Source organism: Pseudopipra pipra, chromosome Z, assembly GCF_036250125.1.
Source record: "Pseudopipra pipra isolate bDixPip1 chromosome Z, bDixPip1.hap1, whole genome shotgun sequence".
In the NCBI taxonomy this organism is placed as follows: Eukaryota; Metazoa; Chordata; class Aves; order Passeriformes; family Pipridae; genus Pseudopipra; species Pseudopipra pipra.
In genome coordinates, this window is record NC_087581.1 from 52026528 (window position 1) to 52054255 (window position 27728).

Here is a 27728-nt window from a genome sequence, read left to right on the forward strand (position 1 = left end):
GAGGTCAGCGGGCGGCCAGAGAGGTGCAGGAAGGAAGAGTAGGTGAGGACGCCAAGTGCCCCTCTATCCACCTCCGTGGGTAGTTACTGTGGGGGGACCCCCAGCCTGTGAGAATGTTCATGGCGGCGTCTGGGGGTCACCGTCCGACCCGGGTCCGGAGCATTCTCAGGGGTCTCGCTGCGAGGCTGCTGAAAGGATGCAGACAATAGCAGCTGCAACACCTGCGATCTATCATGGCGATGAAATATGTACAGTAGTACGGAGTAATTGCTCTTACCGCTTCCAGAGGGAGCTCAAAGCTGGAAAATCAAGATTAGAGTCTTCCAAACTGTAAACAATTTCCACAGGATATATCCATAGCACACGCAGATCGACAGGGAGACAGGGAGAGAGAGAATTCCTCATTTGTCTCAGAAGGGACTTTAAGATTCATTTAGCCTCATGCGAATAGGGATAAAGACTCCGTCAATGTGCTTAGCTACATCACGGGGCTGAAAAACTTTTACCTGTGCGCGGTGGGGAGAAACACAAGGGCGATACAAGGTCAGCGGGGATCCTGGGTGATGTATGACAGAGTAATTAAGATGTACGCCGGAGTAATTAATTTACTGCAGTCCACAGGGTTGTTTAGCGAGTACATAAACTCCATTTGGAAATAGTGACCTGCTTATGCACGTCCATGCAAAGATATCACGCGTGTTGTGCATTTACGGTGTACGGCTGCATATGAGTGCTGGTGTCCCGCCTGTGTACAGAGTTTCAAGGTGTGGGCTCATGTGATACGCCCCAGTGTCAGGTTGTCGGGTGGGATGTGGGTATACACATTCACCGCCACGTACGCACCTTGCTCTGCAAGCTCTGCAAGTTTTCCCTCCGTGTAACTTCACGCACGTCTGTGTCACATGTTTTATTAAACGCAGATAATCCCACTCGGCGGTTCACAGTTCACCAGCGGCTGACACTGAAAATTTAATGCTGACTTGGAAGTGCAGCACTCAAGTTACGAGGTGAGAAGAGCGCGCAAGAGTGGCTGGGATTTGGGTCTGGGCTGCTCTGATCTAGATCAGTGCTCAAGAGGTCAAAACCCGTCCTTGCCTTCACCCTCATCATCCTCTCCCTCATACTCCTCACCCTCATCCTCCAGTCAGTGTCGTGCCCCCCCTGTGCTGCCCCCTCACCTGCTCAGCCTGTACCTCAGCTCACACGCACACATATTCACTCACACAAGTGATACCTGCCTTCTGCTCCTGCCAGGGGCAACTTCCCCGCTCATCACCTCTCCCCCCGCAGCCGGGGGGAACCGTTCCCGGCCCCCAGGACTCCCAGCAGTGTCAAAACCTGCATATAAATCACCGGGAATAAGCCGCAGGTTCGTTTCCTTTCGGGAAAATAAACAAGTAAAAATAGATAAATGAACCCAGCTTCATTGCTCTTTTAGCCGGGAAGACGGCATGTCTCCGCTTGTAAAAGGCGGGGAGAAAGACGGTGCGTTACAGAGTCACCACCGCCCCCTGACAAGTGATTACGCCTCTATCAGCCCCTGCCGCAATCAACCACACCTCGCGAGGATGCTGCTCACACTCAAATTGGGCTGGAAACTAAGGGTCTCGGCGGGTGCCCAGGATGGAGAGTTCCCCTCGGGCGGCTCCGAAAGAGCCGCAAGTCCAGGGCCAGCCCCGGAAGCGGAGCGGAGCGGGGCCGGGCGGGAGGAGCGGCGCGGAGCGGCGCGGAGCGGGTGCGCACCCGCGGAGCGTCCAGAGGCTGGAGACACCGGGAAGCCGCTTCGGCCCAGGGATGCTCCCGTAGTGCGCGACGCCTTTGGGACTCCTACATGGGCTGCCAAAGCTTTTTCCTTTTTATATCTTTTTCCCCCGAAATTCCTCTCCCCTCTCTCGAGTCTTGACCCACAGCACAGTCCAGCAAATAATTCTGTTTATATCCTTTACAACAGCAATTTTATGCCGTACAATGCGACACGTAGCAATGGATACGTATGGAGAGTTGCGAGGGAATATGAATGCGTACGGCAAAATGCCACCTTCCCTACCTGTCCATTTTCTTAGCTGGTTCGAACAAAAGGCGTCTCGGGTGCATTTTGTGGCACTGAATTAATTCCAAATATTTGGTACACAAACTTAGCGAGCCCAAAGGAGATTAATTTTTCAGAGTAATCCAATTAAAAGATTTCTAAACTAATCTTGGGGGGGGGGGGGAATAGTGCAAGGCTAAAGAGGAAAATCGGGTTTATGATAGTGATTTATTGCACCAGTTTCATCTTCAGAAAGAGGCTTTCCTCGTTTGGAGATGACCACCCTTCCCCCCTCAGTTCCCTTTACCCCACTGAGGTCTCAAATATATCCTAGCGTATATCTTGTTGAATCTGTTTCTTTTATTTTATTCTAATTTTCTGGAAATACTACCATCCAGGCGCGAATCTCGCCCTTAATGCTGCAAGGAAAGGAGTTTGGTGGCTCACAAGTACCCTAGACCTTTTTAAAGGGCTAGTAGATTTATGGTCTCTTTTCCGACGCCCATCCAGAATAATTAGCACATATGTTCTAAATAGATGATAGTTTTGTGAGCAATAAAGCAATTATCCATCTCTAGAGCTGACACTTCCTCCAACTAAACTCCAACCAGCAGCTAATTGGAAAAGTCATTTCAGTTTCATTGTCTGCAATTAGTCCTGCTAAACTATTATACCCAAACTACCTGGTTTGAGGTTTATTTATTCATTTCTTATTTGCATTTACAAACGTTTACCAAGTCACGCTTAACTGTTCCAGGAGAAGGGCGTCTCTAGGGGTTGTTGGGGAGGTTTGAGGGCTTCGGTGGGGAGGGGGGTTGTTGAGGGGGTTTTTTTATGCCTTTGCAACCAGGAGAGTCACTCTCCCATCTTGGCGGTGCTGGAGGGCTCAGCCGTGCCACAAACATGTGTCCACTCTGCTGATTGGGGGAGATAAAACTATATTTTCCCTACTAGTGTAATCAAGGAAGCAGCGAGGGCGGTGGGGAGGAAGGAGAAGGGTAAAGTTCCTAAAAAAAAAAAAAAAAAAAAAAAAAAAAAAAAAAAAAAAAAACCACCACCAAATAATTCACCTCCCACTTGAACTCTGAATTTAGGGACAGCCTGGATGACCACCCAGCACCCCATTTCGCAGGTCCTTCTGTGCCAGAGAAGCCCGTATGTCTGTGTGTGTGTGTGTGTGTGTGTGTGTGTTCCCAGCCCTGCCTGTGGACACGGTGTCCCCCTGCCCTTCCCCATGGAATTTGAGGGCATGGAAAGGAAGGTCTGTGGGTCGAGCGAGACTTTTTCTGTCCACCTCGCACGACTGCCGCCTCCTCGAGGGTGGAAAAATTAAACAAGATGATGGAGGCTGAGGACTTGTGCACAGTGAGTGGAAAAAATGTGTTAAACATCAGTTTGACGCCCCGTCGGAGCTTCAAAATATACACCGGCTGGATTTCTTCTACTTAATTTAATCCTTATTGGACTGAGTTTCTTCTCGCCACCTATTTACCAGAAGTCCCAGCAAAACGTACCTCGGGAGAGAAGGAGGGGGGTGTGACACACAGTGGTGGGGGGAGGACTGTTTAGTCCATCATTTGAACCTCCAGATTAAAGCAGGTATTTAACAGGGAGGCACTCCAAGGAGTTGGAAGTAAGTCTCTTGAGTCAAGACTTCTGCCCAGGACTGGAGCTGCTCCTAGAGTGGAAGAGATTTGTGTGTTGGGATGGGAACTTGTAGCCTTAGCAACAAAGTAGTCACTTGAAGGAATTTACAGCAAAAGCATCCCAGACTGAGAAAGAAACGCCGATTTCTGAGCTGTTAGGAAGGAAGAGATAGTGCCCTGAATTGAGCCTCTAGAACAAAGTTTTTTCTGTTTTCCAGCGGCTTCAATTTTGTCCACTTCTTGTTAAAAAAAATAAAAACAAACAAACAAACAAACAAACAACAACAACAAGAAAATAATAGCTTTGGCAAGATGATTCCCGGAAAACCGCGGACACCTCCGTCGGTGCCTGCGCACCGGCCAGGCTCAGGCAGCAGGCAAAGTGGAGTCGGCTGCCCACCGAAGAACGGCAGTTCCCTCCGAAATCTAATCTTTCTGTGGGCCGGGACTATCTCCCAGTCCAGGCACCCCCAATAAGTGCAAATTACCAAAATCCAGAGGTCTAAGAGTGAGAGGGAAAATTATGTCGGGCCAACTCTCCGCGCTACGACTCCAAGCATCAACTCTCGAGAAAGGTCCCCACCGCCCGGGCACTGAGAAGGAGTCTCAGGGCTGCTGGTTGTTCCCCACCCCAGACCACCCGGCCCCATGCAGGGAGTATTTTGGCGCGGCAGAATGGGAAGGGCGGGACACGCCTGTGTCTCCGCAGTCACTCAGGGCTCGGGATGCAGGGGGTCGCCCACGCGGGTCCTTGTTGCGCGCATCCAAGGGCACGCACCTCTGTGGCCAGGCAGCCCCGCGCAAAAGCATTTTCATAGCTGCCAGAGCACACACACATGGTTGTTTTTTGCCTTTTTTTTTCTTCCGTTACGAGCGATTTGGTAATGTCTATTCAAAGTTGCTGATCCAGAGACAAAATAGGAGTAGATAAAAGGAGATTTCAAGCGACCTCCTCGTCCCTTTCACACCAACCTGAGCCCCAGAATAGCCAAGGATCAACTCGGACAAAAGCCCTTTCCTTTTCCCTTTCAGCTTCAGAAGATTCTGTGGAAGGAGCTGACAATAAAACATATAGCTCTAGACCCATTTGATAGGATCAGGCAATTTTGTATACCTTCTAACGACGCTGTTGGATATGCCTGGGCTTCAGCCCTAGAAACGTGTGAATAATTATTTTAAAAAATCCTTGGTGTGGTAAAATAGATAGCAGTCATTTACAGCTTTTGTGCTGGGCTGGAGCGATTTACTGTGTTTATTCTGTTGCGTTTAAACTTTATCTAAAGCGCACCCCCGTCCTCCCCACGCAGACCGAATTACGCTATAATAAACATATCTTGCTCCTGACAGTTTCAATGGAAATGCTAAGGTTTACTACTCAGATCAACTTCTGATGAATAAATACAGTTGTAGAGCTGCTGCGTTTTCCCCAGCAAACATACTTTTGCACCTTTTTATCTCGGCTGCAGAGGAGAAAGTGACGTTAAATACTTAAACATCTTGGAGCCGGTCTCTGGTCTATGGAAAGTCCAGCTCAAATCTACTCCTGACGGACTAATCCCCGTAGTAAAATAAATGTGATCTCTGACAGGTAAGTATTAAGGAAATTTTTATATACTGTCATTGACAGTGTTGTCAGGACAATCTCACAACTTACAAACTCGTTTCCAAACGTCAGTTCTTCATCAAAATCTCCAGTCGAATTCGGAATCATAAAACCCATCAAATTCATTCCTAACAGAAGCCGAAAGTTTAAAATACAGTCAGAGTTGTTTCAATGCAAAGCTTCGTGTTAGTGCGTTTTGTACAATTTTGTTTCACTTGGCTTCGGCGCTCAAACCACCGCAGATTTTTTTTTTTTTTTTTTTTTCCGAATGTAAATATTTGATCCTGGATTCACCAGTGTGTTGAAAATTATTCCCAGATTTGCCTTATACAGGAAGGTTTAATTTGCATCAAAAGGTCATTAATTTCTGTTCCTGGAGCTCTACTTGGGAATTGCTGTGTTCCTTTGTGCTTTTAGACAAGTGGCCTTTGCTTTGGGTGCTTTCTTTCCCCTCCCCAAGCAGACATGGTTATTTTGTTGTGTGGTTTGTTGGTTAGGTTTGGGGGTTTTTTAGTTTTGTTTTTGGTTTGGTTTGGTTTTTATTTCCAGGCACAGATCTAATTTTTTTTTCCTTTATTCATTTTCTTTTTTTTTCGTATTAGAAAAGAAGGCAGACTGTCGGGTGCTCAGGCGTTTCTGTTTGGAGGGATGGCGACCTCCTGCTTTCTGGTTGGCACCGGAGCATGGTACTTTTGAGTGCTAACAAATGACAAACACGGATCGGCGCGGCCCCGCTGCCGGGAAGGGTGCGGGGATGGCAGATTGCCTTCTCCAAGGCGGGGAAGGGGGAGCTGGGGGGGGCCGCTGTCACACCGCTTTTTTGCAAATCCCATCTAAAATAATTCCAGGGAAGCAGGAGGGGAAGGGCAGTCGCACCTCTGGGTTAAGCACACGCGGAGGGCGAGGAGCAGCAGACGCACAGCGGTGGGGTGAGACACACGATACCCTTCTCGTGGGTCGTGGGTCGTGAGACCCGCTGTGATGCGCAGCTGCTTCGGAAAACGCGGGGATGTCGACTGTGACCCCAGGATGATGTTTCGCAGTGGAGGCAGGGGGAAGGCGTATGCTTCAAAGAGAGGTTTTGGGGTTTTTTTAAATAGATAAATAAAGCAGGCTATGCACGATGGGGTGGCCCAAGTATGTGCGGGATCGGGCTGGAGAGCTGAGCAGGGAAAGATGGAGGGCCTCCTTCCTATGGCCAGCCGCCTTCCTTGGGATGTACTGAAATGGCCTGGCTGATGGGTTTGGGTGACAGTGACAGGGATACCTGGAGGGGAGGGAGAGATACCCACCCAGGACGCCAGGGGCAGGGTGGACATACCCTGGCATTGGGCTTCCTTTGAAAAGCAGCAGGTTGGCACAAAGCGGCCCAGTGTGCATGTCCCGCAGGACCTACTGGTAGGTGCTACAGGAGGCAGCGAGTGAGCAGCACAACACCCCCGGAAGGAGCCAGTCCGACTTCTTCTTGTCTGCTCGGGATGATGCCACTCACCCCAGACTACCTGCTCAGGGTAGAGGGCGACCCTCCCCCCTCGAAAAGCACCATTTTCCACACACACATCGTGTGTTGCACTCCTCCAGAAACTTGGTTAATCCTTCAGGTCTGGCGGGGGGGAGGTGGTAAAAGTGAGGAAAAGAGAAAGGGGAAAAAAAAGGCAAAAGGAAAAAAGGCCTGGGAGGAAAGGCCCTAGCATCACTGATGGGAAATGAGGCCTGGCTGGGCACCACAGCTTATGGAGGCCTGGCACAGCACTGCTGTGCCCATCCCAGCTGTGAGACCCTGGGGGGCAGCAGAGCTGGGACACGTGATTAAGGCTGGGGTGGTCTCATTGTGACTGTTCACATCCCCTTTACAAAAGATCCGGCCTGGGAGAGGGGCCGCCCTGACGGCTTCAACCATGGGATACGCCGGGACTGCGGGGAGCCCCAGTGTGACCCTCTGGTTTTCCAGCCTTCTGACTTGAAGATATCTACAGGTCAGAGCTGGGAACGACTAAAAAGGCTAGGAATTGGGAACAACAAGGACAATTTTTTACACGTCAGAGCTGTTCACTGCACCCTGTGTAAGTCTGCACTTACTGTCCTCCATCTACCCCATTTCCTATGTGTGTGCATAAATACATACATATATATACACATGTATATAAGTACATCCGTATGTGTGTGAGTACATTTTTTAGTATATATGGTGCCTTGTGAAGCTTGACAGATGAAACAGGCACCCAATGTTTGTTTAGGAAAACACAGACTACGTATCTCAGCTCAAATTACATGCAGCCCGACCACTCCCAAAATAATAATAATACCATCAATTGGGGTTTATATTATACACTAACACACACCCGACCCACCCCATCCCCCCCCCACCCCGCCTTCCTTCCCACCAGAAACAGCGTGTGAAAATTGTCACGACTAATCTCCAGAGGAACTTTTGCTTTCCGGAGGGGACAAGAGGACTGCAGAAAAGAGGGGAATCAGCTCTGTCCCGGGTTGGATTACACGAGGGAGGCGGGGGTGGAGAAGAGAGACACAGAAAGGGGGAAAAGAAAAAAAAAAAAAAAAAAAGAGGGAAAAAAAGAAAAAAAAAAGGAAGGAAAAAAAAAGGAAGGAAAAAAAAAGAAAGGAAAAAAAAAAAACCAACAAGGTAAAAACGCCAGCAACAACCACCAAAACCAGCTCCTGAATCCTCTAAAACTCTACCACCTTCAGATCCCAGCGCGGCCCCTGGCCTGGGGAAAGTAGTGTCTGGTGCTACAGGGAAAAATTAAGTCCCCAAGTCCCCAGTGCCGTCTCCCTTACGCATTCCAGATCTGCAGAAGTTAAAAAGGAATCAAAGCTCATTTCCCAATTAAATGTGAGTTGTGGCCATTTCTAAGTGTCCCAGTAATTTGTCGGGGAGAGGAAATGCCTCTCGTCGACTGAACTGTGCTTTAACCTAGTCAGCTGAGGCATGAGGCTAGTACTTTTACTGATGGATGCCCAGCGTCCCGGCTCCCCTCCCCAACAGGCTACTGCACAACCACAGGACGTCGCAGATGGGTTTTCCTCAGGACTCACACAAACTTCACCGGACCTTTACCCATCTGCTTTTTCTAAAACCCATTTTTAAAGATTGCTTTTCCTCCACACGGAACGAATGAAAACCACCAAGCGTTTCCAGTCAGGCGACGGGAGAAAATTCCTCCCCGCTGCACAACTCCAGCTGCCCAGACCAGCGCAGTTTGAGCGCGTTTTGGGCCCCCCTCCGGATTACAGTTGCGCCCAGCCTGGCTGCGAAATATCTGATTGCTGTCCCTGTAATCTGTTGACACTATTACCCAGATAAACAGGCCTCAATCGATCTTTTCATTAGGTGATCAAATAACAGAGCAGGTGAAAGAGAAGACCGATAGAACGCTTGCACTTCCCCACCCCGGCGCCCTGCCTCTGCTGCTGAAGCTAGGATGTGGGGTCGGTGCCTGCCTTACCCGCGTGGGTCACCTCTGCGAGACACGCTCATTATCTGGCGAGGGGGGCAGTGGAAATACCCACACATGTTTCTATAGGGGGAAAGGGGAAGGGAAGGGAGGGGAGGGGGGAGAGAAAATCTCGGACAAAATGAGTACTATGCGCCTCTCACTGCTCCCAAATAACGGGATGCCCAAATTGAACGAGGCCAGTGGGTGAGGCGGGGGGTAGCCTAGGGGTGGGGGAAGGTTGGGGAAGGTCTCCCCGCCAAGTGTCGCGGCCCCACACCCCTCCCTCCGCCCCGAAACCACGAGGAAGGAAGCGGCGACTTGCCTGGGGTGGCCCGGGGAGTCGGGGCCGTCGGCAGGGTGCCCGGTCCGGGAGGAGCCAGGCTGCGGCTGCTGGGTCCGTCCACCTTCTCTCAGGCTTTCTGCCTCTGTCTGTGTCTGTGTCTCTGTCTCTCTCTCTCTCTCTCTCCCCCCTCTCTCTCTCCGTGCCTTGCTCTGCCTCTTTTACTCTGCGCCTCTTCACAGTCTGGGAAGTAAAATCTAGATGATATACATACCAAGCTTGCTTTTTTTGTCCTATTTAATCTTATTCGTTTCACCTTTTCACTGACCAAAAGACAGGACCGAGAGTTTATTTGGAAAGAGAGAGAGAGAGGAAAGAAGCCTACTGTTGCATAGTCAATAACATCCTTTTTATCAATGCAATATACAACAGAGACGGCTTGGTCAAGGCACTCATTGAAAATCTCTTCATTATTTCGGGGCAAAATCAAGCGTTTATTCTGATCTCAGAAATGATGAAGGATTCTTCTCTCCAGGCGGCTCCCAGTCTCAGATTTCAGAGCTGACAGGGAAAGAAAGAAAATATCATGATCACGATACATCAAAGTTAGGGGCCTTTTTTTTCTCTTCACTCTTAATTAAGCAACATTACTTTACAAAAATAAATAATTACAATAAAACTTCTGTCATCTATTTCATCCCTTTTCTTCCTTCCGGCAGGTTTTTCATGCAGCTTCTAATCTGATTATAAACTTTAATGGGAACTAGGAGCAGGGTAGGGTGTCCAGTAGGGCAGGCTGTGGGTGTTATTTTTTAAGGTCTTTTTTTGTTAGGGGGTTCAGTTTTTACAGTCTGTTTCTTCTTTTTCACATGCAGTCTTTCAACCTGATTTCAGACCTCTGGCAAAGGGAAGCTGCCAGGAAGGCAGGCTAGTGAGAGAGGTAGAAACCAGAAAGAAGGGGTTATTCTCTCCAGCGCAGTTTTATATTAAAAATTTAAAAAGCGAGAGAATTTTTTTTTTTTTTTTTAAGAGGGAAGGGGGGTGAAAGGCCGCAGACAGCCTCGGTGGCCCCCCCAGGGCTCCCTCGGCCCGACGGCTCGATGCCCACTAGATGGCAGCCGGCGTCAGCGATTCCTGCTCCGCCGGGGCCGAGGCCGCACCGGGCCGCGGAGGGGAGCGGAGAGAAAGGAAGGGGAGCGACACCCCACCATCCCCCCCGCGCATCCCCCGTACCCACGCGGCGTGACTCACTTTGGGAGATCAGGGGCTCTGGGGGGAGGGCATTGCGTGCTGGGCGTTTGGGGCTGTTCTGACCGCTCACACACCCCGAAAGTAAAATTAAAGGGGAGGGGATGAACACCCCCCCCCCCCCCGGGGAAGCGCGGAGTCCTTCAGGGCTGCGGGTGGGCGTGTCAGGTGAGGAATGAGGGGTGAGGGAGAAGGGACAGGCGGCAAAAATAGCCCAAGGTGAGATGGGAGCACATATGGGGATGTGAATATGTGCGTGGACGCTCACGCACGTGTATGCAAGGGTGCGCCCACAAGCGCACCGCTTCCTCCGTGCAGCGCGAGTGTTTTCTTCTCCATCATTAAACCCCCTGGACTGGTTTTTGCAATAGGAAAGCAGGAGAGAAATCCCGACTTCCGACATGGAGGTGAAAAAAAACCAAAAACCTCACACTAACTTTTCATGGGGAACTCCTTTTAATTCACCCTTGTTGCCTATCGCAATGCATCCTCCTCTGTTCATGTGTGCGCTGGGGGTGGGGGGGCGGGTAGAGGGACCGTAGACGACCCATACTAATCAGATCTCAAAGTAAATAGCAGCACAGGGAGATCTCAATGTAAATTGTGCTTGTCAGAAGAATCCCCGCTCCCTCTCCTTGCCCTCCCTCCCCCCCTCTCTCCTTCCCTCCCTTCCCCATCCCAGTCACTAGGTAGCGGAGAATTAAAAAAAAAAAAAAAAAAAAAAAAGGGGGGGGTGTCGGAAAGCCCGGGGTGGGGGGGTAACCAATGGAGTGAAAGAGGCTTGGCTAACCTTAGCCTCCCATTTTCTCTCCCCCCAATTCAGGGCTCTGACCAGTCAGTCGCCTTTGATTATCAGTTGCCAGCAGCCCTTCTCTTGGCTCCTTGACACGAGCTCCATATAAGGCAGCGATCTCCATAGAAACGTGTCAGTTTCAATAGTAGTGTCAAAGTTCACTATATACAGACATTCGCGCAGATCCCCCTTTCGGAAACATTGCTCTGCTAGGCTTCCCGTTTAAACGCATTCATTTTTTGGGTCTCTCTCTTTCTCTCTCTCTCTCTCTCTCTCTCTCTCTCTCTCCCCCTCTCTCTCCCTCTCTCCCCGTCTCTCCCCCCTTCCCCTTTCTTGCATATTCTATTAGTTTTTTGCCCCCCCTTCATCTCCCTCTTCTCCTTCCTTTTCTTCTTTTTTCCACCCTTCCTCCTTGTGCCTTTCGCTTCATTTCTGCAGGAGAAGAGAAGAAGAGAGAGGTGAAACTGAAAAAAAAAAAACAAACCAAACCAAACAACAACTAAAAAAAAAAAAAAAAAAAAAAAAGAAAAAAAAACTCGGAAAGAAAGAAAAAAGGGGGAAAAACAGAGAGGGAGAATTGGGGGGGAGGGGGGAAAGTCCGGAGAGAGAAAGAGAGAACGCATTCACATCTTAATACCGTTACTATTTTGACCATTCTTGCCTATTTTTTTTTTTTGTTTTGGGGGAGGGTTTCTCTTCTGGCTGATGAGTTTTTACCCGAAATACTTTTTTTAGGCAAACAAACAAACAAACAAAAAAGAATCTTTTTGAGGGCAATTTCCACCGATTTTCTTTTTTTTTCTTCGCAACCGGCATCGTGCGCTCTCACTGGAGAAGAAGGAGGAAAGGGCAAGAAAGAGGAAGAGAAGAGGATTTATTTACCCGACCTACTTTGGATCTCTCTTTTTCCTGCAAGTGTCATTATTATTCCCGTTCTCTATTTTTACACTTCGCCGTGAATTCGTCTCCTCTGCGAATTTAGTCACATCCGATTTTTTCTGAGAATTTTTTTCTTTTTTTTTAAAAAAAAAAAAAAAAGCGAGAGAGAGCGCGAGCGAGCGAGAGAGACAGAGAGCGAGAGAGAGCAGCTCGGGAGAGAAAGAGCAGCGACCGGCAACCTCCTCCTTCTCCTCCTCCTTCTCAGCCGCCGCGACAGGAGATCAAACTGCCTCAGCACCCCGCCAGCCTCTGCCGCGCTCCCCAGCTCCGCCGCCCTGAATGGCTGACGGCGCCCTGCCCTGGACCTGGCCCCCGGACACCTCCATGCTCTGATCGCCGGCGGACGGCTCCTCTCTCCACCTCCCTCCTCCCCGAAAGCCCGCACCGGCACCGGCGGCAGTGGCGGCGGGAGCAGCCTCCGCGGGAGCGGCGGCGGCCGGGCCCCGGCGGCGGCGAGCGGCGAGCGGCGACCTCCTCCTTCTCTTCCTTCCCCTCCTCCTCCTCCTCCTCCACCTCCTCCTCCTTCTCCTCCTCCTCCTCCTCGGCGGCGCCGCGGCTTCCTCTATGCCTGCACATCCTCCGCGCTCTTAGCGCCCGGACCGCGTGTGTCTGTGCCCGTGCCCGTGCGTGTGTGCGAGTGCGCGAGTGGGGAGCCGTGTGCCGGGCGTGTGCGCGCGTGTCTGCCTGCGTGTGCGTGTCCGGCGTGTTACTCTCCTGAATGCCTCTCCCGACAGCCTTGTTTGCCGTTTCTGATTTTGCAACTTGAAGTGGCGGCGGGGGGGGGGGGAGGGCGAAGAGAGGCGGTGAGAGCCGGGGAGAGCGGGAGCAGAGGGGGGAAGCGGCCAGGCGGGGGTATTTTAAAGAGTGGGGGGGAGCACAGGAAAGGGCAGGGAAGGAAAGGGAAGGAAAGGGAAGGGTGGAAAAGGAAAGGGAAGGGGGGGGAAAAGAGAGAGGGAGAAAATCCTCCGTCGCCCCCTCCCCCTCCCTAGAAAAAAAAATAGCTAGACCGCGAGCGAGAGGAGGGGGGCTCGCGGCGGCGAAAAATAAATAAAATAAAGAAAACGGCAGGAGCGGCTCCAGCCGGCAGCAGCGGCGGCGGCAGCAGGGCAGCGGCGGCGGCGGCGGCAGCCGAGGCGGAGGCAGGCGGCAGGCAGGGTCCCCTCGCTCTCCGCTCGCCCCCGGCGCCCGGCCGGCCGCCTCCCCCCCGCCCCCCGCCTCTCTCCCCGGCAGCCCGCAGCGAGACGCGCCGCTCCCCAGCACTTTTTTGGGCCCGAGATATGGCAATGGTAGTTAGCAGCTGGCGAGATCCGCAGGAAGACGTTGCCGGGGGCACTCCGAGTGGCCCCAACCCCGCCGCGGCGCAGCCGGCCCGGGAGCAGCAGCCTCAGCAGCAGGGGGGCTCGGCAGCCCCACACACCCCGCAGACCCCCAGCCAGCCGGGACCCCCATCCACGCCGGGCACGGCCGGGGACAAGGGAGCGGGCCAGCAGGGCTCGGGGCAGAGCCAGCAGCACATCGAGTGTGTGGTGTGCGGGGACAAGTCCAGCGGCAAGCACTACGGCCAGTTCACCTGCGAGGGCTGCAAAAGTTTCTTCAAGAGGAGCGTCCGCAGGAACTTAACTTACACATGCCGTGCCAACAGGAACTGTCCCATCGACCAGCACCACCGCAACCAGTGCCAGTACTGCCGCCTCAAGAAGTGCCTCAAAGTGGGCATGAGGCGGGAAGGTGAATATTTCTTCCCTACTATGCTATCGCTCCCCTCTCCCCGCGGCTGTGCAGGCGTGCGTGTGTGAGGGCTCTCCGTCTGTCTGTGTCTGCCTGTCCGTACGTGCACACACACTCACCTATATGCATATACATATATATATATATATATATACGCGCTCACACGCGCGGAGTGCAAACGCACACACATATGAATATATATATATACATATATACATATATACATATATATATATATACACACATATATATGTATGTGTGTGTGTGTATATATATTTACAGCTCTTCGTGGCGATCTAGGTCTCTCTCTATATTTCCATGCACACGTCAATCTCTCCCTCTGCCTGCACTCCATCTGGCAGCTTTGCGCCAGGTTCTGTTGTTATTGTCGATGGTGGTTGGTGGTGTTTTCTTTTGCTTTTCGGTTTGTGCCTCCTGCCCTCCCTCCCGCTACTCCCCACCCCCTTCCCCGGCACTGCCGCACTCGCCCTTTCCCCGTTCATTGTGCAGAGAAATTATTATTATTATTATTGTTATTATTATTATTATTATTATTATTACGATCGCTTGATAAACATTTGTCATTTAGCCGCTATCCCCGCTTCTCCCTGCGCGCGCGTGTATGCATGTGTGCGTGTGCGTGTGTTTTGGATGTGGTTTTGTCTATTGTTGGCATGAAACCGGAGGGTGGGGGGAAATACATCTTTCTCCCGTACGAGATGTGATTCCATTCAGCTTCCTTCCCCCCAACCCTCCCCACCCCTTTTCCACCCCATCATTTCTTTTTAAACCCGCAACACTTCTCAGTAGATCCATTTCTCAGGCTCATTTTTCTCGAAAGAAAGATGAAAGACGTGTAAGTAGGGAGAGAGGAAAAGGGGTGAAGAAGATGGAAGAAAAAAAAAAAAAAAAAAGAGGAAATGTGCTACTGTATCTCCTCTTCCCTGTGCTTTCCGGTGCCCCGGAGTGTGCTTCTGTGAGAGATCTGGCCTTGTTTTCATTCCATGCGTTCAAAGCAAAGTTTGTGACTGAACCGTGTTTCTGTACTTCTGTCGTTTCTTTCTTTCTTTCCTTTTTTTTTTTTTTTTAAGCTAGCTGCTCATTTTATTTCTTCATCAAACTCCACCCTCTCCTTAAAGCCTACATACAAACCTCGATTTGTAACCTATTTACCGGTTCTTCTCATTTTAGAAGTATCCGCAGCCTGCATCTGGCAGCGGGCTCCCCACCATTTCCAACTGCTCTGCTATCTCTTTTTTTCCTCCTACTTTCCAAGAGTTGCTGTGGTTTTCCTTGAGTTCAGACTCATTCTCGTGTAGGGAGATTTCCTGCCCTCCTTTCCCCTCGAAACGTATTTTCTCGGTTTATAGTTAAAGTTTACCCTGCGACTGTCGTTAAAGATGTCCTAGAGTTACATCAGCGAAATAGTCAATTTTGCGGAGCGGGGATTACTATTGTCTTAATTGGTTTTTAAATTATATTTTATATGCCACAAGAAAAGGAATGAAGCTGCAACAGATCTGAAAGAGCTCATAAATATGACGGCTCCATTGGTAGCTTCAGAGGCTGTTGTTAGGTGTCTAGGGGAGTGGGGAGAAGAAAAAAGAAAAAAAAAGGGAGGAAAAAAAAAGTGAGACTTGTGCTCCCAGTTAAACGAAAAATAACTGCCAAGTTTACAAGCAGATTGAAGAGGGAGAGGAGGGCTGGAGGGCAGTAGCAGAGAGGTCCAGCCCGGGAGGCGAAGAGGGCTCGTTGGGGAAGAAAAGAGAAAGTTGAGAAAAATGTGGCACGCCGGAAAGATGAGTGATCTGCGTGTGCGGGTGTGTGCCAGCGAGCGTGTGCGGGTGTGCGTGTGCGTGTCTGTGTGTGCAGGGAACAAGCCTGAGTAGCCGTAGCTTCCCCTGAAGTTACCTTTGTTTACATGGCATGCGACTGCAACCGCTGGCACTGATGAAGTAAAACACACGCACACACTAAAAAAAAAAAAAAAAAAAAAACCACCACAACTTCGGTCAGCTTTCGGGACTCGAGGCATGCTCACGCTCTGTGTGGAGATGGTTAATGAATCCAGTGTTTTTGCAGTTGCAAGCTTGTGCATTCACTGTGCAACGCTGACTGCAGGCTTTTGCCGTGGCAACAGCTCACCAAAGATATTAATTACACCGTCCCCTTTTTTTTCCACGAATGTTTGGCTATTGTAAGTTTGGACCTTTTTGTTTTATTTCCCCATTTCCCGTGATAATACTTAACCTTTCTCTTCCTTTTAGCAGGGAGAACTTTGCTGGGCGGGGGAGGGGGGGTCCTCTGTGGAAAGCTGTTTCTATGTAATAAAGTTAGCGGTGGGAAGCTGGAGGGCTGCGACCTGTTCCAGCTTGAAGGGTAACGACGCAGTATTTTTGAAGAATACGGACACATTTGGTTTTATGAATTATTTTATTTAATATTTTATTTTAAAAGGCGACACATCAGTTCACTTGTAAATATCAGTGCTACCAGGGCAATCGGCTGGGATCCACAACAGAGCTTGGCTATAATTTTTACACTTGGCTGTGATTTTTGACTCCACTTTCTCACCACCCGGAGGATTTGATTTTATTTTTTTTACGTGGGGGCTGCCTTTTGTTGCGAAAGGGGGGGATGGGGGGGCGGGGGTTTGTGTGCGGATTTGTCTTGTTTGCCTTGGCTTTTTTTTTTTCTTTCTTTCTTTTTAATCTCTGTTTATTTTGTGAAGCCTGTCTGCATTGTGGGCGGGGGGGGGAGGGAGGGAAGAAAGGGGGGGGCGCTTGACTGCCGCTGGGCTGGGGCTGCCTGAGCAGGGGTCGGGGCCGGGGCCGGGGCCGGGGCCGGGGCCGAGGCCGATGCCGATGCCGATGCCGGGCGGAGGGCGCAATGCAGGTCGGCGGCAGCTGCCCGGCTCCGCATGCCTCTGTCTGTCCGTGCCTGTGCGTGTGCCGGGGGCGAGGCGGTGGCGGGGAGGGGAAGAAGCCCGGCATTGTCTCCGGCTGGCTGACTGCGCCGCCGGGGCAATGCCTGCGAGCCTCCTGGATGCACATTTCCTCTCCTTCTCTCCTTCTTTTTGTCAGCGGTTCAGCGAGGAAGGATGCCACCCACCCAACCCAACCCCGGCCAGTACGCCCTGACCAACGGCGACCCCCTGAATGGGCACTGCTATCTCTCGGGATACATCTCCCTCCTGCTGCGGGCCGAGCCCTACCCCACCTCCCGCTACGGCAGCCAGTGCATGCAGCCCAACAACATCATGGGCATCGAGAACATCTGCGAGCTAGCCGCCCGTCTGCTCTTCAGCGCCGTCGAGTGGGCCCGCAACATCCCCTTCTTCCCCGACCTGCAGATCACCGACCAGGTGGCCTTGCTGCGGCTCACCTGGAGCGAGCTCTTCGTCCTCAACGCTGCCCAGTGCTCCATGCCCCTCCATGTGGCCCCGCTCCTGGCCGCCGCCGGCCTCCACGCCTCCCCCATGTCGGCCGACCGCGTTGTCGCCTTCATGGACCACATCCGCATCTTCCAGGAACAGGTGGAGAAGCTGAAGGCGCTGCACGTCGATTCGGCTGAGTACAGCTGCCTGAAAGCCATCGTCCTCTTCACCTCAGGTGAGGGGATGGGTGGGGGATGTGAGACATAAAAAAAAAAAAAAAAAAAAAAAAGAAAAGAAAACAAACCACTTGTGGAAAAAATTAGGAAAAAATGAAAATAGAATTATTTTTAAAGAAAAGAGGCAGCAGGCTGAGGTAGCATAGCATCTCACAGGGGCACACTCCAGCTCAGGGCTTGATCTCCCCCTCATCCCCACTGACACTGGCTTTTTAACGCACAGCCCCTCAAAAAAAAAAAAAAAAACCAAAAACCAAAAAAAACCCCCAAAACAACTAAAAAACTCAAATCAAATGAAGTGTAGGCGGTGGAAACATGCATGTTAACAATTTTTCCCTGTGATAGATGGTTCGAATTAACTAGCGGGAAAGTTGCATTAGTGTCGCCTTTGAAGTGCTCTGGTCGTAGCCTATAAAAATATAATATGTATACTATTATTGTAACCTGCAAGGGAGAATTTATAAACATCAAAGGAGAACTATGCGGAGGAAATATAGGAAGTGGAAACAAGGTGAAATAAGAGATTGGGCAGCGTAATTTTTTAATTATTATTCTAATTGTCATCATGATATGGCTAATTGCCACTTTTTCTTCTTGTTTTCTTTTTTCCTTTTTTTTCTTTTTCTTTTATATACCCACTCTCCCCATCTCCTCTCTTGTTCCCATTTCTCCCCTCTTTTCCAAACCAACCTTCTCAATTAGCAATGACTAAACAGTTCCAATAAATGTGACTTAAAACTAGGCCAGGGCAAAATTGAAAGCATTCCTGAACAGAGATGGCAAATCGTTCAAAGGTCTTGTTTAACACTGAGCAGTTTATAATCCATCAATATTTGTTGCCTTTCATGCATGAAAGATAGTATTTACATTGTATTAAAATGACTCCTAAATTTGCACAATATTGTAATGTAGCAAATGTAGTATTAATATCGATTTGAACATCAGATAATTTATTTAGACAGGAGTATATAATTTGTATGCAGGGTGGTCGGAGACGTGTACTGTGACTGCCCCCTTTTACTTCCAGTGTAAATGCAGTCTCGCAGTGTTGGAGGGAATATTTCTTTGCAAAGGATAACTTGCAAATCTTAGAACAAATGGAAGATTTACTGAATAGCCAGATCGACATTTTAATGTATTTTATCATAATAAGTCTTCTTGATGGAAACATGTTTTTCAAGAGTGACAAAGAGACCTGCCAGCATTTATCAGGCTGATTTAACTCCACAGCCTGCCTGCAGACTCACAGACTTTCCCTTCCCATTCATTTCAGGGTGCTCATCAATACGCAGGGACAGTTGAGGAGAACCTTTCCTTTTTTTTTTTTTTTTTTTTTTTTTCCAGATCCAACTTGAGACATTCTTCCTAAGCAGAGCTAGGAAGATGGCTGGCCTGTGTCTCAGCCTTTCTACCAGCCAAAGGCCTTTAGAAAGAGGCTGCCCCTGATGGGGACACGTTTGAGGGGATATTTTACTTTTTCCTCTCTTTCTCTTCTCTCTCTCTGCTCTCTCCAATCTCCCCCCTTAACCTGCCCAAACGAGCAGTGTTGGCTAGAAACAGGGTAAGTGGTTTTAGAGGACCCCTTCATTTACATATATTAAAAAAAATGTAATGACACTTGTGAGGGAAGAATCCCCTTTCCACAATGGAACTGAGAGTGAATGAGGCTCAGGAAGGGAACAATAATATTATTTTGGAGCAGGATCACACGAGGCATCTCAGAAAATGGAAATACAGCTGTCAGGAGTAATCTACCGCTTACCCCCATCCGCACATTTCAACTTCTCACTAAACTTGTTTTGATTGCTTATCCAGAGGGGAATTCATAGGAAGCCTTTCTCAAAGTCATCCAACTTCTAAACTAACTTTGACTGATGGAAAAGACATTTTTAGGCATTGTGTCCAAATTCCTTTGCTAAGGACTAAGTGTTTAAAGCTGGCATGGGTTTCTCCTGTTGTAGTTTTTACATTCGGGCTCCAGAGAGCATGTATTTAATCCGTAAAATTCTGGACACCATCCAAAGACTGGGTCATAACCCAAAACCTGCTCCTTTCTCACCTACTTTCCCCTTCCTTCCACTCTCCTCCTCCAGCCCTCTATCCCTCACCCCCACCCCTCCACGACCCTGCTGCCAAACTTTAGTGTTATTAATTCCTGTATCTACCTTTTCCTCATCATAAATAAACGTTTCCAGGAAGAGATAGAGACAGATAACATAAATTCAATAAATCTATTTGCAGCGCAATAAGAACTTTGATTTCTAGTTAGGTGGCAGCTGATTACATCTATATTTTCTGAACACTAAACTCTTCTGAACGTGTAACATGAAATACATACCCGCCACTACGAAGGGGAAGGCTGGAGTGTGTTGAACAGTAATGGTTATTTATTTACATAATTTCTTTTCCATAGACTGCAAGAAGAAATATAGAGCTTTCCCTTATTGACACACTGCCACATAAAAAACCGAGGCACACACAGGATTTTCACATTAGCCCACTTTCTGGGATGCAATAATAATTCACTTTCAGTAAACATGGATTGCGTTATTTCTCCCACGGATTGCACCTCTCTGGGCTGCATAATCGAATCGAGCTGTGGATCCCTTAATGATTATTATTTTTAATCTCGTTCTGAGGGGAGAGTTAAGCCTTCTCACCGCCACCTTTAAGGATACAGAATGAAACCCAAATAAAGGCATATGCCAGTCCATTTAAAATAATTAAAGCTCAATAGATATTATTGGTATAAGAAAATTCTGAGCGTTTGGAGGTGTAAGGCAAAACCCAAGGCGTATTTTTCAAACACACACACACACCAGGCTGCTGCCCTTTTAGAGAGCAAGTTCCCCATCCGTATTGTCCAGTGACCTGCAGTTATAGGTGCACTTATCGTAAATGTCTGATAAATATTTTACTAACCTTAAGGGTATGACATATGGGGCATAAAGAAAAAAGCCCTGCCAGGGTGTCAGTAAGACCCTTTCATATTGCATTGTTTGGAAGTTGAATAGGATCCTAATGCATAATGGGCAGATAATGCATGTAAAATAGCAAGATATATGTAAATATGGAATGTGATTTGTGGCAATCAACATATGAACAGGCCTGTGTTTTTGATATGTATTGCAAACAAGAACAGGCCCCAGCTTTTGATAGATATATATGTTGCAACCTGGTGCTTTAGATGTTGCAAAATATCATTGCATTAAAGGTACAGTATGGATTAGTGGAGCAGCCTGGCCCAGATAATTGTGCGTCTGAGGGATGCCAAGTCCGCAGCTCAGGTCAAAGGTTCTCCTCCTCAGAAGCTCCTGAATTATGGCTTGTTTTACTTGTATTTTTGCTCGAGGCCATAGTATTGTAGATGAAGGTGTTCAGAAATCTTTGTAAAGTCAGTTCTTGATAGGGAAAGACAAACTCCAAAAATGCCTTTGTGACAGATTTTTTTTTTTTTTTTAGCTTTGAATAATTTATTAATTTGTTGTGCCTTTCCAGGGTCATAAGTCTACATTCACATTTTTGTAATGTCCTTTTGGGGGCCATTAACATGCACTAATTCATATATGGATCTATATATTAGCCAAGTCTGGCTTTGATCTGTTTTAAACAGCACTGCTAGCTGACTGCCTTGCTCTGATCTTGATGGTTCAGGGTTTATTTGCTTTTTCATTTTTTTTTTTAAATATTAAATATTAATCTTGTAAACAATGTGGATAGTTTCCACCATCTGGGCATACCCACCACTTTTCCTTGACTGTGGTTTCCTGAGCAAGTCCCTTAACAAGCAACCGGTGAACAATTTTCCCTTGGTTTGGGTTATGTGTTCGCAGAGATAGGGTGTATGCTTGTATGTGTCTCTACGTGTGTGCAAATGCACAGATGCATCTATACCTCCCTGCTTGTATCTGTACACATAGAATAATGTGTATAGATACAAATGCATGGATGTGAAGGGTTTCTGCTCTTGGATTGGTACACCTTCGCCTGGGTCGTATAGTTCTGCAAGGTGCAAGACGTGTGTTCCTGTAGGGAGAGAGTCTCACTGGCTACTTTTAGGCACGGCTTATCTGCCGCAGCTCTCCCAAGCCATGTGTCTGAGAGCTGCAGATGCCTGCTGAGTGCAAGCTAGGACTAACCCAGCCACCAGATTTATCTGGATTTCCACCAGATTTATCACACAACCCACAAACATTTGGCCAATTTGTGATCCCTGGCAGCATGGCAGGGACAGAGAGGTCCCCCTTGCACCCCGGCATCCCCTGGCCGGCTCCCTGCCAGTCACTGCAGGTCCCAGCCGCTGCCTCCCTGTGATATGCAACCATGTCAACAAACTCCCTCTGTCTCTCTCTGCTTGTGCCCACCTCTGCTTATAATCATACTATTATTAATATTATTATTATTATTATTTTCCCCAATACCCCTATTTTTGCTCCACTCAGTGTTATTTAACGGGGGCTGGTCCAAGTTTCCAGCATCCTGGTGGTGGGCTCCCTGGAGTGGGAATCACGCTCACCAGCACAGAGTGTCCATAGAGGGGGATATGGAAAGGAAGCATGGGGGGCTGTTTGTGTGTGGCTGGGACGAGCAGGGTGTGAGCACCCCACCGCATCCTGGGTCAGAATACCCACGGTGGTGAAGAGGCACAGAGAGGTCGCGTTTATTTATTCAGCAGCGGTGCACGGGATGGGTTGGGGGGGGATGAGATGGGGTGGGCTAGTGTGGGGTGGGATGGGATGGGGGGGTGCGCCTTTGCCGTGCCCCCCATCCTAGCGGCGTTTCCCTGTGTGCTTCCCAGTCACTAACCATCTCCCCCCCGCTTCCTCCTCCTCCTCCTCCACCTCCTCCCTCCACTTTCCCCCCGCCTGCCGCCGTTCTGCGGCTGCCTCCGCGGGCGCGGTGCGGTGGGCAGACGCCTGTGGCCTGTCGGATGCTGCGCATATCGAGAGCCTTCAGGAGAAGTCACAGTGCGCGCTAGAGGAGTACGTGCGGAGCCAGTACCCCAACCAGCCCAGCCGCTTCGGGAAGCTGCTGCTGCGGCTGCCCTCCCTGCGCACCGTCTCCTCCTCCGTCATCGAGCAGCTCTTCTTCGTCCGCTTGGTAGGTAAAACCCCCATCGAAACCCTCATCAGGGATATGCTACTGTCTGGGAGCAGCTTCAACTGGCCTTACATGTCCATCCAGTGCTCCTAGAGCCCATTCCGCATCCCCGGCAGAGAGGCGGCGGAGCGGCGGAGACGGGAGCGCTCGCACCGAGGGGCAGTCGGGGTGCGGGGGGGGGCCCGGGAGGTGGACACTGAACAAAAGAAAGGGCCAAGTGAGAGCAGAGATGTGGCCGTGTAGGGGAGAAGAACGGACCTCTCGTCCGTGGAGGTTGTGGTGTTTCGCTTTTTCTTTTTTTTTTTTTTTTTTTTCATTTGGCCTATTTTTTTTTTTTTGAGAGGAGGAAAAAAGAAATAAATAATATTAATAAAGGAGACAAAAAAAAAAAAGAAAAATTAAAAAAAAAATGAGTATTGAGGGGATATTAATCAAACCTGAAGGGGATACTGGATCTTCCAGGATTTATTGTGGACTGTTGCTGATATATGCTGTACAGTAAACCAACAAAACAAAAAATCATTGAAACTGAACTGAACCTTGTGTAGAATGAAAAAAAAAAAACCCAAAAGAAGTAAACAAAGAAAAAAATTCTACGCGCAAACACTTACCACGAACATTGTTACTCATTTTGTAATATATTAGTCTTTATTTTCATTTTTGGTAAAAGTTAAAACATCATATGCGCATAAAGAAAAAAAAGAAAGGAGAATTAGGGGAAAATAACATTTTCCAAATAATTATAAAAAAATTGTCCTGTGTCTATGTATCTATATCTGTTTTGTATTTTTTTCTGGTTCCAAACCAGGTTTCCTGTGATTCTATACTAATAATTTTTTGATATAACCCTTTGCTTCTTATAATGAGTGCGATATATGTTGTCAAAATTGTTCTTCAAGAATTAAAATTGAAGTGAGAATTTAAACAAAAAATAAAAGAATTTAGCAAACTCCCCCCTACTTATCACCCCACAAACCATGAGTCTTGTTGTTTGAAACATGCCAACAATTCACAAAAAAAAAAAAAAACAAAAACAAAAACAAAACCAACAAAAAAACCACAAAACAAACAATAACAACAAAAGATCTCACCTGGATTTTTAACTCTCTACTGGTGCTAAAAAAGAGAACTTAAAAAATACTTGTGAGATCTAGCCAAGTTGTGTAAACTACATGATGCTCCAAAACGGGCTTGGCTGGGCTTAAGCTTAGGGCTGAGCTGTCAAGGTCTAGGAAGAGGGAGTGGGAGGTGCAGTGTGATGCCTTAGGTGACCTTGCCTCGCTGAGACTAAACCGCAGACTCCCTACCAAGGCTGATGGCCTACCCTTTTTTTGAAATATCTTTTCCCATCAGCTGGATTTTCTGCTGAATTCACACCTTGTTTTTTGCCCTCAGAAACCATGGGCATGGACTGCAGTCACCATATGCCACCACCTCTACCCGTGCAGCAGGAGGCATACTGTAGCCATGGGTCTTGTTTGTTCCAGATATGGTGGCTTTCTGCTTCTGGGAGCTCGGGGTGGGGTTGGGGTTTTTTGCTTCTTTTCTCTTCTTTTCCACCCCAAGGACTCACAGACCCCTCTGTGTGCTCCGGTGTGCACACCTTGTGCTTGCTGTCAGCCAAAACATCTCTCTTGCTATTTCTCCTAACTCTAGTCACGATGTGTGGACGATATTCCCAGTCCATTAATATAGAAATCCAACTAGATGCTTGCTCATTGGGTGGTGAGCCAGTGCATTTCACATGTGCTTATGTGCCATGGTCAAGCAAAAAACACAGGCTGTGACCCCCCACATCATGGCCACCTATCACAGGGGCCCGAGCTCTGTGCCAAAAGCCCCTCTTTATTTCAGCTTGTCCTTTTCTTCAAAGAAAATTAAAAATCATTTTTGTAATGGAAGTCCTTTGAACGTAAAGGCTTCTAGCTGGTGGTGCAGATCTCTGTAACAGCTTTCAGTGCATTAATGTTTTATAGGGTCTGAGACAGAGCTGTGAGAACACATACTACCAAGGGAGCTCTTTCTTAACGTATTAATAAAGCTGAATCTTTAAAAATAGCATTGTCCCCCCTCACACAGACACCTCCCATACCCTCCAAACAAGCCTGGATGAGGCAGATTTTTCAGTTTGTGGAAACATGGGCAAGTTTTTCATTTTAATTTTCTGTCATACATACTCTCCTTCTCTCTCTTTCTCTCTCTTCCTCTCTCTCTCCCCCCCTCCTTTTTTTGCTTTTTCTTTCTCTCTCTGTCTCTCTCTTTTTTTTTTTTTTTTTTTTTTTTTTTTGCATTAACAAGATCCTTCAATCCAACTCGCTTGGGGTTTTTAATATTCTAGGCGCAGCAGATCCGAGGCTATAGCAGCTCCATACAGTAGGCACTTATAGCTGGATAATCAACATTGTGAGCAGATCCTCTATGGGGGGATCATCCCATTCAGGATGGAGAAGTGGCCTGTATTCATAGATGCTGGCAGTGGGGGGACTCGGATGATTCCAGACCTGAGCACACAAGAACGGGAATTAGACAAACAGACATCCTCCCTTTTCCCACTCACACGGACGTGGGATGGGCAAGAGCTTTGTTTCTGGCCCTTCCACGGGTAGAGGGGATCCAGCAGCCCCTCCGAGCTCTCAACAGGGAGTGAGCGGGCATGCTTAGACCGGGGAGGTGCTGAAAGCAGCTCTTCAACATTGCTTTTTGGTGGGATGGGTGACTTGAGACACAGCTGGATTAGCAGTTAAAAACACAAACAAAAATTAAAAAAAAAAACCACACAGAACAAAAAAATCCAAACCCCAAAATAATAACAAAAACAAAAACAAGCAAGAAACACCACCCCCCCCCCCAAATAAACAAAACACATGGGGATATCGGAGTAGAAAAACAGGTCTCGATTTCTTCCAATGAGATGTAAATATATTCATTACAGCGTTATCCCACTGATGAAAACAGATAAACTTTTTCATAGGTATTTTTCAATTAATTTTCATATTTATGAATAATAATAATAACCCACAGATTGCCAAGAAACTTGCAGGTACGAGATGCACTTATTTCCATGTATGTGCCTAGAAAGAAGTGTTTCAATCCCTTATTAAACTTTGCTTATAAGACAGTATCGTGTTCTGAAGTGTTAACTACACAGTCTGCATTGTGTCAGTGGATGTTTTCCTTTGCCACGCTGCAGCCTTTCGGGCATTCATATGGCGGCTAAAAATACTGTATGATGGCGTCATGGAGTGCTATTTGCTGAAAAAAAAAAAAAAAAAAAAGATGTGAGTGTGGAGAGGGGCCGGGGTCCCTCAAGTTTTTGCTGACTTGTTCATAACCTACAATACATTGCTCTAAAACGAACTCCATCTACATTTCTCCTGCCTTGTTGTTGCCGGGGGCCGGGGCGCTGTTCCCGGGGGCTCCTCGGCCCCCCAGGATCTTCAGGAGACGCAGTCGGTAGGGCATCCTCCTCATCCCTGCGTCTTTCCATCCTCCCTGCCGCGCAGGGCTCCGCGGCCTTTCCGTGCTCACTAACAGCTGTGGCAGCACTTCAAAGGCTGAGGGAGGGTGGGAGGGGGAAGCAGGGGGTGGGTGGGATGTGGGAGAGGGACGACCCTCCCACTCCACCCCCATGCAGGGGACCCGCTGAGGGCACGGCAGATACAAAGCCCCCCCTCCCACTCCTCTTAGCACCTCGCTAACTAGCTTGCCTCCTCCCACCGCCCAATTAGGCCTTTTCTATACATTTAATCGAATAAATATTTGGAAATGCTGCTAAGTGGTAGGTTGAACCCAAGCTGAGGAGGAGGGGGTTTGCAGGCGGTGGCAGGGGCAGCGCCAGGGCAGGGGTCGTGTGTGCATGTGTGCGTCTGTGCCCGCGCCTGCACCTCCTCCGGCCGCCCGTAAACGTCAGGGGCTGCTGCTTCCCCTTTCCCAGCGCTTCTCGGCACGCCTTCGCCCCCGGGGGCACCTTTTGGGTGGCTCGGCTTCCATTCACCCCCCTCACCTGCAGGAGAGAGGGCGATGAGCCCCCTTCAGGGCTGGCGGTAAAGGATAACTCCCATTTTCCCAGTATCCCTCGAAATTAGGTAGAACTGGGGAGGAAGAGTGGGGATGAGATTCCATCACGAGTGACCTGTCTCATGGCCACCAGCAAAAACGGCGGATCCAGACGTAAAAAGCTGTTTCCCTGCCGGGGTACATGGAGGTCTCCCACAGAAGAATCCGGCTAGTGGTCACTGCAAGTGGCAGCAGAAGTAATACAAGAAAAAGTTAATTCTGCCTAGATTCACTAGCAGGAACCTGGTTGGCTACATACACAAAAGATAAAAGTCTTTTATCTGACGGAAAGGCCTTGATAGGACCTTACGTTTTGCGGGGTATGTGTGTGTGTGTGTTTGAGGGTTTTGGGGTTGTTTTGTTTGGGGGGGGGGGATTTTTTCTTTGTTTGGGTTCTTTTTTTTTGTGTAGTGGGGTTTGGGGGGGGTTGGGGGTTTTGGTTGGTTGGTTGGTTTGGGGTTTTGTGTCTGTTTGATTTTTTGTTATTGTTAGTTTAGGGTTTGAGTTTGGGGTTTTTTTGTTTTGTTTTTGGGGGGTTTTTCTCATTACTCGGGCGGTATGGCAGCCAGGCATCGCCTTCCTATCAGAGTGCAGATGTGACCCGCCGCCGAGGGATGCTCAGGCAGGGTTGCAGGGACGGTGGCACCGGCCGGCCTGGATGACCTTCCAACGGATGGACAGAGGGACGGAGGACTGAACGGGGGTGTCAAGGATTGCTGCAGCCGCCCCCTCCGGTCGTATCCCGGCGCGCAGCCATTCACAGGCCGTGTCCGCGAACGCGTGTGCACGGCTATTACAAACACTGTCGACATGCTTCCTCCGGTTTCATGGGACATTTTGACTACTCAAAGCGCTAGTTTATAAGACTTGAAATAGCGAGTTGGGTTTTTTCTTTCCTTTTCCTCTTTTTTTTTTTTTTTTTTTTTTTTTTTTTTTTTTTGAGACTCACATCTCTGTCTTTTCTGCTCCCTGCTTTACTGAGAGAGGCAGGAATAGGTCCCCTCGCCCTTCCCTGCTTTTCTTCCCATTTCTTCTACATATTTGGAACTAATTTCAGAAGCGCCGTGACCTCCATGAAATGTGTTTATATATTTGTTTAAAAGATTCCCTTTCTACTTGGCTTCACAGTCATTGACTTCGACGTGAGAATTTTTTAATTTTTTTAACATTCTCCCGTTTTTAATCCCTAACGGGTCAGAGAGACTGGGCATGAGTGTTCTGCAGTGATTCTGGAGT

The 27728-nt window shown here is 48.7% G+C and overlaps 1 protein-coding gene across 10 annotated transcripts; it reads left to right on the forward strand.

Moving 5' to 3' along the window:
• The first annotated feature begins 13268 nt into the window (after positions 1 to 13268).
• On the forward strand, positions 13269 to 25554 carry NR2F1 (nuclear receptor subfamily 2 group F member 1). Of its 10 annotated transcripts, none has more exons than XM_064641292.1 (4): positions 13269 to 13724; positions 16808 to 17335; positions 22249 to 22436; positions 22521 to 25554. In XM_064641292.1, exons 1-4 carry the CDS (start codon positions 13274 to 13276, stop codon positions 22527 to 22529), a joined length of 1176 nt encoding a protein of 391 aa, XP_064497362.1. In that variant the 5' UTR covers positions 13269 to 13273; the 3' UTR covers positions 22530 to 25554. The 10 variants fall into 10 exon arrangements, with proteins under 10 accessions (XP_064497362.1, XP_064497363.1, XP_064497365.1 ...); XM_064641293.1 differs by lacking the exon at positions 22521 to 25554 and adding an exon at positions 15807 to 15921 and having other exon boundaries at positions 22249 to 22384; XM_064641295.1 differs by lacking the exons at positions 22249 to 22436; positions 22521 to 25554 and adding exons at positions 15807 to 15921; positions 18681 to 20570.
• Positions 25555 to 27728: the final 2174 nt, after the last annotated feature.